Source organism: Alexandromys fortis, unplaced genomic scaffold (assembly GCF_014885135.2).
Source record: "Alexandromys fortis isolate MF-2015 unplaced genomic scaffold, M_Fortis_MF-2015_v1.1 scaffold_237, whole genome shotgun sequence".
Lineage (NCBI taxonomy): Eukaryota > Metazoa > Chordata > Mammalia > Rodentia > Cricetidae > Alexandromys > Alexandromys fortis.
The window spans coordinates 121,054-131,344 of record NW_026068137.1 but is presented as its reverse complement, the minus strand read 5'-3'; the positions used below and the strand labels follow the sequence as shown (position 1 = coordinate 131,344).

The 10,291-nt window shown below is 41.3% G+C and overlaps 1 protein-coding gene across 1 annotated transcript in view; it reads right to left on the bottom strand.

The window, feature by feature from the left end:
- The window catches only part of LOC126491100 (zinc finger protein 709-like), a 25,555-nt gene extending 15,668 nt beyond the window's left edge, over nt 1-9,887 (bottom strand). Inside the window, exons 1-4 of the mRNA XM_050126512.1 lie at nt 9,654-9,887; nt 6,480-6,659; nt 6,249-6,391; nt 3,573-3,651 (exon numbers count right to left, since the gene is read on the bottom strand). Of these exons, the coding sequence (XP_049982469.1) occupies nt 3,573-3,651; nt 6,249-6,391; nt 6,480-6,659; nt 9,654-9,887 (636 nt within the window). The remainder of the gene's footprint in view (nt 1-3,572; nt 3,652-6,248; nt 6,392-6,479; nt 6,660-9,653) is intronic.
- Nucleotides 9,888-10,291: the final 404 nt, after the last annotated feature.

Here is a 10,291-nt window from a genome sequence, read left to right as displayed (position 1 = left end):
GAGAGACAGTGGACAAGTACAAACACTGGTTTAATTAATGAGCTCTGATAATAGAGGTTGTAAAGTATGGTAGTCAGTACCTGAGTTTAACCTTGAGATAGTGTGAAAACCTGTCTGCTATCTTCTAAGTTCTCAGCCTAAAAACCAATTAAACCTAATTTATTAACCTTCTAATATTACTAGCAGCTTCTTTCCTGACTAATTGCCTTTTTTGTTTGTTTGTTTGTTTGTTTTTGAGACAAGGTTTCTGTGTAGCTTTGGTGTCTGTCCTGGAACTAGCTCTTGCAGGCCAGGCTGAGATGGAACTCACAGAGATCCGCCCACCTCTGCCTCCAGAGTGCTGGGATTAAAGGCCTGTGCCACCACCACCCAGCTTCTGACTAATTGCTAAAGACATCTGTTTTCCTGCATTTAGTGCTTTCTCTGTAATCTCAACTGAAACATATTTCATGATAGCTGCCTAGTTACCAATTGACATAAGAATTCACTCCCCTCTTTAGAGTCTCCCTTGAATAACTCACTGGTCAGGGCAAGGTTGAAAAATTCCTCTGTCCAGACCTAATGCTTGGTGCCCTTAGTACAATGGTAGGTTCAGAAACTAGTCTATGCCACAGTGTCAGAAGCCCTAGCAGTCTGTGATCTCAGCTAGCTGATAAGCCTCTTTGCCCCGTGGTATTTTATTTTTTATTTATTTTTTATTAAGTGTGCTCCTGGTTTTCCTGGAATCTGATTTCTGGAATAAAGTTTGCTTTAGGTTTACAAGACTTGGTGGTGTTCTCATCTTTGAACAACCCCACTGGACCCAACAACTGGAACCTGTAGCCCTGACTGCACCATGAGGATCAACCATCGGGGCCTTGAATCCACTCACACCTGGAAGATTCATCACCAGGTACACAGCTGCAACTACAACCATCAGAGGAAACGACGGGGAGACGAGGTAAAAATACACTCCACCACGCCAAGAGCATCACGACACAGACAAAAACTAGTGGCTATCAAACAGCAAGACCTGAACACCAAACAGAGATGAAGAAGGAGAAAATGACCTAAAAAATAACGTTAGGAGAATGTTTGAGGATCTTTAAGAGAAAATGAAAAATTCCCTCAAAGAAATGGAGGAAGAGACAAAGAAAAAAAATCACAAGAAATCCACAAATCCCTTAAGGAAAACCAAGAAAAAGCAACCAAACTGGTGAAAGAAACAATTCAAGACTTGAAAAATGAAACGGAGACAATAAAGAAAGCACAAACCGAGGGAATTCTGGAAATGAAAAATATGAATAAATGATCAGCAACCACAAATGCAAGCACAAAGAGCAGAACACAGGGGAAGGAAGAGAGAATTTCAAGTGCTGAAAATAAAAAAGAGGAAATAGTTATTGGTCAAAGAACACATTAAATGTAATAAAATGCGATAGCATTAAAAAAAAAAAACAAACTTCAGAATAACAGGGATAGAAGAAGTCCAACTCAAAAGGACAGAAAGTTTTTTCAACAAAATCATAAAAGGAAACTTTGGCAACCTAAAGAAAAATATGCAAAGGAAGACACAAGAACTTGCAGAACACCAAACAGAGTGAATGAAAAAAGAAAAGTCCCCACCCCACATGATATTCAAAACACTAAAGAGACAGAATAAAGACTTTACTCCCAGAATGCCTGAGGCAGAGGAGGGTGACTTCTGAGTTTAAGGCTAGGCTGGTCAAAATAATGACTTCCAGGACTACAGTGTGAAAACACAAAGCAAACAAGGAAAAAATAACGAATTAAAAATAAAATGAAAGTCAACATAACTACACACAAAAAATATACTATAAATAAACTATAACTATAATCCAGACTCAAGTTAACTTTCAAATAAAAAAAAACATTTTTTCATTACTTAGAAAGCATACTTATCTTTCTTTCAGATGAACATTCTAAAGATTCCAGACTGGATAGAAATTACATCTCTGCAAAAATCAACTCTCTGAGGTTAACAGAACGAGAGGAAATATTAGTACTTTTCACAGGTACTGCAAAACTGGAAATGACTTGTTTATAGAACTGACACTCCCAACCCCTTCTGTTTAAAACAGCCTACAACGAAGAAGCAGCTACAGAAATGCAATGCCAATTTGATTCCACTCTGGACCACTGTCCATGGCATTTGACATACTGCAAATTTTGAAAATTCTATTTTGGGCCTCACTGCAAACAAGTAAAACGTGAAGCAGATTTAAATGTCTCCCTTTCTTCAGACCCATAAACTTGAAAAATTGCAGTCAGGAGAAAAGAAAAAAATCTCCTACAATATTGTTTTAAAAAGGCAGGGAGAAGGTGGGGAGGGAAATGAAAAAAACCATAGAGGATTTCTGCAGGAGCCAGCCATGATAAGCTCAAAATGAACAGATCACAAAAAGGAAGTTCTTTCCTACCAACCATTATCACATGCCAGAGTAGGGCTCAGCCATTGGTAAATTTAATGGGGCCTGAGTCTCAGCAGTTTACCCTGAAGCAGTACCTGGTTGCAGGAAGGACCATAATCTAAGATTACCTGAGCACCACCCAAGAACAGACCATCCCAAGAAAATGCCTAACATTCCAACCACTGTTGAAAAAAATTCTTGAAAGGACTAGATTCTTCTCTTGGTGGAACCCTCTCTAACACAGGGGAATGGGGACACACTCTGGGATGATCAGGTGGGGGAGGGGAGGGAAGAAAAGAAGAAAGAACTCCAAGGTGATGGAAAATCCAAGTCAGCACAGTCAGAAGCACAAGAGAAGGAAAACGGCACAGGCCACCCAAGTCCGTACACGGAATCCTCTAGACTCAGAATTACAAACCCGCCAACCATGCAAAATTTGTGTAGCACAGGTTCGCTGGCAAGACCTCACCCAAAAGTTCTGGAGAAAACATGGGGTGAGCAGTAATTGGAAAGAACTGAGACTGGGGGTGAGGATAAACAGCCTTTATTCATTGATTCTATCACGGTAAGGATACAAAGTATAAAACACCTACATCCTCCTCTCTTCTAAAGGCAAAAGAAAGAATGACAGAAGGCTGGACAAATTTGTCTTCTTATACCACAGCTACCATAGCTAATGGGTGTTTCAACTTTAATCAATTGAAATTTGGTTTCTTATAAAATAGTCGCACAATATCTTTGAAGATTATGCCCTGTGGTAGAGTTTTCTGAAATTGCTATGGGATTCAGCTTGCTTCTGGTTGTTGTGATAAATGCCACACTCAAAATTAACACAGTCTAAGAAATGGTTCATTTGGCTTACACTTCCATGTCACAATCCAGCACTAGAAAAGCCAAGCAGGAAGATAAGCAGAAACTATGGAAGAAGCAGAGTAGAGGTCTCCTGTTGACTGGATCATGATTAGATAACTTTCCAATTTAGTCCAGGACAACCTGGAAAGGGATGGTGCTGCCCACTGTGTACTAGTCCCTCCCCCATCAATCAAAAGAGCCCTCACCGACATAGATAGTCATAGGTTCCTCTGATCAATACAGGCCTAAAATGAAGCTCCCTTCTCCAAGATCATGCAAGATTTTGTCAGGTTGCCAATAAAAATTTACCAGTACACTGACACCAAACCCATGCATTTCCTGGTTTAAGTTTCGAATACAGAGTTTGCAACCATTTACTTTTGACATCCTAAAGACAACGAGTTATAAAAAACACTTTATACAGCTAACAAGTTCACTACTCATTCCCACCATGCTTTCACTGTCAGAGACTGAACTAAAGTACAAGTCTCCTGAGTGACAGTCGGTTGTCCTGTGATCTCCATATACATGCTATGGTACACAGGACATAAATTACATTGACATGCATTCTTGTCCTCTCGCCCTCCTCCTCCCCATCCTTCACCTCTTACAACATAAAAGAAAAGAAGTGAATTATCCCTACTGTTGTCTGTAAGAGCCAGAGTCTCTTGGTCATTTCCTCTCACACATGTTCACTTGCCTTTACTGTGAACCCTGCAGCACAAAGGATATCAATAGAACTAGAGCAATGGAGCAGGGTGGTGGTAGCGCAGGCCTTTAATCCCAGCACTGGGGAGCCAGAGGCAGGTGGATATTGAGTTCAAGGCCAGCCTGGTCTACAAGAGCTAGTTCTAGGCCCGGCTCTAAAACTAAGGCGAAACTCTGTCTCAAAAACAAAAAAAAAAGAAAAAAAAAAGAACTAGAATGGGACATTCTAACAGAAAGAAGCCATAGGAATTAGGCTGCCATTCTTTCTAATAAATAGTAATAGTGATAATATTAATATATTATTATTATTATTCTCTGTGTGTGTGATTCTATGAAGGCAGAGATATATGATTGAGAGATACCAACATGGGTGCTGGGAAAAGAACTTGGGTTCTCTGTATGAACATAAGAAGAGCTCTTAATTGTTGAACTAGTTTTCCAGCTCCACACTCACGTTCTTGGTAAGTTCATCCTTCTGCAGTGTCCTCATGAACTTACTTCCCAAGACACAAAGTTCTTAGACATCCTGAGAATTATCATCACACCATGACTGTGAATAGACATTGCTGCTACAGTTGCACTCTAAAGGCTGAAGCACGGGGCATCTTCAAGGCTAGTCTTAGCTAAAAAGAAACTCATTAACAAAAATATTTCAAAATGAAATTTATTATCAATATAGAAGATATTTAAGAACATACCCACATAGAAAATGGGAATTGTGGCTGGCCTTGATAGTGCACACCTTTAATCCTTGCACTCAAGATGCAGAGGCAGGTGGATCTCTGTGAGTTCGATGCCAGCCTGGTCTGCAAGAACTAGTTCTAGGACAGGCTCCAAAGCCACAGAGAAACCCTGTCTTACAAAACCAAGAGAGATAGGGAGAATGGGAATTGAGAGCAAAAGAAAACATGGCAACTGATTAATTTTCTAGAGATTGATTAAATTAACAACACTACAGCAGATACATGCACTCATGGTCATTGCTGCTCTGGAGCCAATAGTTAAGAAAGAATCAGCCTGGATGCCCATCAGCTGACATCTGGACCATGGATGTGTGGCTCATGTCCTCATTTGAATCCCATTCAGGAATGAAGAAAACTGAGAGGACGTTTGCAGGTGAATGGATATTACTGGAAATGTAATTATACAGTATATATGTGAGCTCCAGGATTACACAAAGAAACCCTGTCTCCAAAAACGAACAAAATCCAAAAAAGAAATAGTGATATCTTAACTATAAATTAGCAAAATGAAAAGAAAAGGAATTACACACACAAAAGTAGTAAATATATTATAAATAATTCCTTACTCAAGTCGATGTTCAAAAAAAATTTCCATTGAGTAGAAAGCACTCTTTTTCTCTGAGATGAACATTCTAAAGTTCCCCAGTAGGCAGATATTACATTATCTACCAAACCCAGCTAACTAGAGGCTAAAGGAAAGAGAAGAAATACTAGTATTTTCCCCAAGGCTGCAACACTCTACAGTACTTGTAACAGAATTGACATTCCCAATCCTTTCTTTCTAAATCAGCCTACATCCAAACAAGCAGCAGCAACAAAAATACCATGTCACTACCATGAAACTCTCAAGTCCCGACGATCTTTCCATTCTGCAGCTTTACAAAATTCTAATTTGAGGCTAAAAAAATGCTGAAACAAATAAAACGTGAAGCAAATTTAAATTTCTCTGTCTTCAGACTGATAATTTTTTTTTCAGTTTTTACTTTGGAGTTTATTCTTTAAATAAATTGTGGAGAAGAGAAAGAAAAAGTAGGTTATTTACAGAAGATATCTACATATGTACTCAGGTACAGACTCGGTGACAGAAAAGACTTTAAAACATGCTGGCATGTCAGAAGCAGTTCTCAAAGGGGATTAGTTTTCTCAGATTCTAGCAATGCCTAAGATCCTTCTTCATCTTCGATCTTGGGAGCAAATAATATTTAAGTGTCCCATGTCAGAAAATTTGTATTCTACAACAAGAGGTACATCTGCAGACAAAACTGCAGTCAGAGGAAGAAAAAAATCTACGACCATATCATCAGAAAAAAAGAAACATGCAAAAACACGGATATGGTGATAGGAAGTTAGACTCAGCTTTATGGCAAACTTCATTCACAAGGGGAGGCACGGGGATCAATTCTGAGGCAGACTAGGGAGGGGGGTGAAGGAGACAGGAAAGAACTCCAGTGTAATACCCGAAAACCTAAATCAGCCCAAACCCAGGCACAAGAGGAGAACGAAACTATGAAAATCGCACGACCCTACACAGTACAGCCTGGCCTCAGCATCGCCAGTGCTGAAAAATCTTTTTAGATGGTCCAGCGTGGATGCACCCAAGATGGCTGGCGATTGAGGGGGAAGCAACTTCACCAAGACAGAAAAGCAGGAGACCACGGCCTCAAGGCTGCTTGTGGGCTGCACAATAAAACAGCTTTGGCACAGGCATTGCTGGGACAGAATACCGCCTTCCACTAGACTGCAAAGCACCAGGGAGAAATCTCACTGTTGGAGCCACAAAGAAGCTACTGTCCCAAACTTGCCAGGCAGGATTGCAGGAGCCCAAAGAGCACTCACCATTTCGTACTTCTGATGGGTCTTGGTTTCCTCCCCAGAGGCCTGCAGTCAGCAGAACATAGGGCTGCCCAAAACGAATCCTCACAAGGATTCCCTCTGCTAGGCCACACTTTGAAAAGGTTTTCAGGGAAGCATGCTATGACTATCCATGCTACTCATTGGACAGTTCATTCCATTTAGTGAAGCTGTCTCTGATTGGCAAGCTCTACTCACTCCGCCCCTTCAGCCTAAAGTATGTAAAACATTTAGGAAATAGCAGTTTCAAACATTTGTTGCCAGCATGCTTGAGGAAGGCAGAGTTTCAAGAATTTAAAGCCATTAGGTGAGCCGGGCGGTGGTGGCATATGCATTTAATCCCGGCACACGAGGGGAAGCAGAGGTATACAGATCTCTGTGAGTTCGTGAGTTGGAGGTCAACGTGGACTACAAGAGCTAGTTCCAGGACAAGCTCCAAAGCACCACAGAAAAACCCTGTCTCGCAAAACAAAACAAAAAAACAAACAAAAAGAAAAACAAAACAACAACAACAAAAAAAGGAACAAAGAAATATTAACAGAAATAAACAGTAACATTTACCAATACTTTCTTCAGATGGATATCCTGGGGTGTTGAGATAATTCAGCCATTAAAAGCTAGACTCACAACTAAATTGCCTCTCTGAACAAGATCATTATTATTCTTGGGTCCCTGCCCTAGCCACGCCCACTCCCATAACCTCTGACCCGCCCATCGCCATCTTGGGACCCTCTCTCTCTGCTTCCTTGGCGTGCGCACGCGTTTTTTCTCTCTCTCTCTCTTCTTTTATCTCTCCTCTCTCCTTTTATCTCTTTTCTCTGTCTTTCTTTCTCCCCCTTCCTTAATAAATACTTATGGCTATTTCCTGTGTTTACGCGTCTGTTACCTGCCGCCACCGTGGGCCAAGGAAGCGTGCCCTCCTGTGGCCGCCCTCATGGCGGGCTCCCTCCGCCAGCCCGCCCGGGGATCCTTTGTAGCCGCTTTCCCATGGCGGGCTCCGCCAGCCCGCCTGGGGACCGTTTGTAGCCTCTCTCTAATCGTTTTTTAAGAATAACAATCATCACAGATGTTCTTCATATGACAGTGACCGTTTTAACTAATCTTAGTCATGATGTTACTGATTGTCCTCACAACTAAAGAACCCCCACATTGGTGAGCTCAAAAATGTTCCATTGAAAAGGATCATCACGTCTGGAGGGATGGAGGAAGGCAGAAACTTCTCAGCTTCTCACCACGTGTCAGCCCACAGATGAATATCTGCTGAAAAAGTCTGTCTCCCAAGAAAGCCTGCTGCCAGGAGCCATGGGGCTTTTTTGGTGGACAAGGCCTGAGAATAACATGAACAAGTTCTCCTGTTGGACTCTAGCGTCACTGTGGAGGAGTCACCCCCACAGACCACCCCCCACATGCCACTGCCAATGCAAAAGGATGAGGATTTTATTAATTCTGTCATGACAGCATCCCTCAGCATTCGGGAAGCCAAGAGACCATTAATAGCTGGCACAAGCTACTTTTAAAGGAGTAGGCCACAGAAGCAAGGGGGGGTTGTGATTGGCTTATTCAAAAGGGCTATTACCAATAATTGGCTAAAGAGCTATTGCCAGATCAGATGAGGTAAGAGGTCATTTTGACCCCGTTTCCTAGGGGACCGAATCAAAACATACGTATTTGGATAATTGGTCAGTAACTGAATACATGCATGTGTAGCTGTTAGGTCCCTGGTTCCCAGCGGAGGAGGGGAAGCACTATGGCACAGAGGCTGAGAGGATTCAGAATTGTCAGAAATGGTTTCAGAATTGTCTTAAAGTCTTACACTACCTTTGGTGAGACCTGGGAGAATTTAACCCATTTTTGGCAAGGGTGATGGATAGATTGCTGTATATTTGGGGAATGACCCCAGGAGCATCTGTGCTACCTGCTCACCGTGCTTGCTTTCCTTCCACAAATCATACTGCTGGCTGCCTCGAGCTTCACTTTCTTAGAGCCCAATAGATGAGATGGCTGTTGCATTTGGAAAAACTTTCCCCTGTTGACTCTCTGGATGAGCCAAGGGGATGTTGTTAAAAATATACAGTGGACCTGATACAGCTGCTAAAGTCTTTGATGTTTCAGGTGTGTCTATAAATTCAGGATTCGCAGGAACAGGATGTTGCCTGTCCAGTGAACCCTGTTTGAAAGAGTCACAATAGTTCAAGACATTACAAATTTGCATAATTGTTCTGAAAAGAAGGATCCTAACCACAAGAGTCTAAGAGATATGTAATAAAATAGATGATATCAAGAGTTAATGAGAAAGTCTATGAACGGTAAAAATGAAGCAAAATCACAGAAACTCAAATGCCCTCATTTCTAATAACTGTGTCAATAATGTAGGACTCAAAAGTGCAGAAGGCTGAGAGGACAGGGACTTGAGAACAAGAGATAGGCGATGCCAGCTACGAAAATTAAGTTTCTAAGTTATGTAATCTACAGGATGACAGGGAAAACCCTGGTATATCCTCCATAGGAGATACAGAAGTATAGAACATAGAACAAGTGATTCAGCCTTGGCTGATGAGTTGATTGTAAGATTTTAGATTTCACTACAGCTAAATATTAACCACCAAAGGTAAATTTTGTTTTCATTTTGCATAACACTGTAACTGCAAAGACAGCCAACTGGGCACACTCTTCTACCTGTAGATGTGCCTAGTTAGAAAACATCCTTGCTTGCTTTACTACTTATGCTTGTGATATTACAGTTACAAATCAAGTAGGTAATGATTACCAGTGGGAAAGTTGGGGCACAAAAAGAGAAGGAAATAAGGGAACAAACTGGCAATTATTTTTTTTATTATTATTAGAAACTTAAGGAAACAAATATGAGTGTAAAACTTCATGCAAACTATTGAAATTATGAATAAAAATGGCTTATGCCATCTGTGGCCACAGCTACTTGTTTCCTACAGGTGGTCACAGTTTTCTTTGTTTCACGAAATCACACATCCATCCCAGGTCAGGGGACCCATTAGGAGCAAGGCTCCTAGCAGCCTGTGTCTCTTGGGCAAATGATTTCCAAAAGGAAAGACTGCATAGCACGGTTTCCTACAAGACGCTGGTGCAATGTCCTCATTGCAAAGCCCGCCCCATCAGCCCTATGAAGGATCTCTGCTCGCTTTCTCCCATCGCACACCTTCCCTGCATAGCAGCAAAGTAGGTGCCCCTTGATAATGAGCTCTTTGTCTTCTGAGGTCAGACTCCACTCTCCTTCCTGCTTTCTGTCTTCTGTGCCCTGAAATGTAGTACTAGTGAAAATGCTATTCTTGCCTCCAGAGAAGTTCATCCTGTAAAATGATTAATTCCTGATTATATATAACTTCATGCAATTACTTCTACTTGGAGAAGCCTAGAGAAAAACAAGCAAACGTCAGTGCAATACCAAGCCTTTGATTGACTTACAGAGCTCCCAAAGAGGAATCCTTGGAAAGATATGCAAATATCCCATTTCTGCCTCAGAATTGGTAGTGAAAAGATGTCTGATTTAAAACTCTTTTCCTCCATGACTGGGAATTGTCACACACTCTCAGAGAGCAAACCATTTATTTGATCCTCTCACATGAACAGTTTTAAAGTACAGAACATACACAGAGTGATCAAATTTGCTTGGGCGATCCAGTCTAACACCCCAGCATTTGTTTGCTTAGGCCAAGCATGGCTTAGGGTTCAAACTAAGAATAATATAAAATC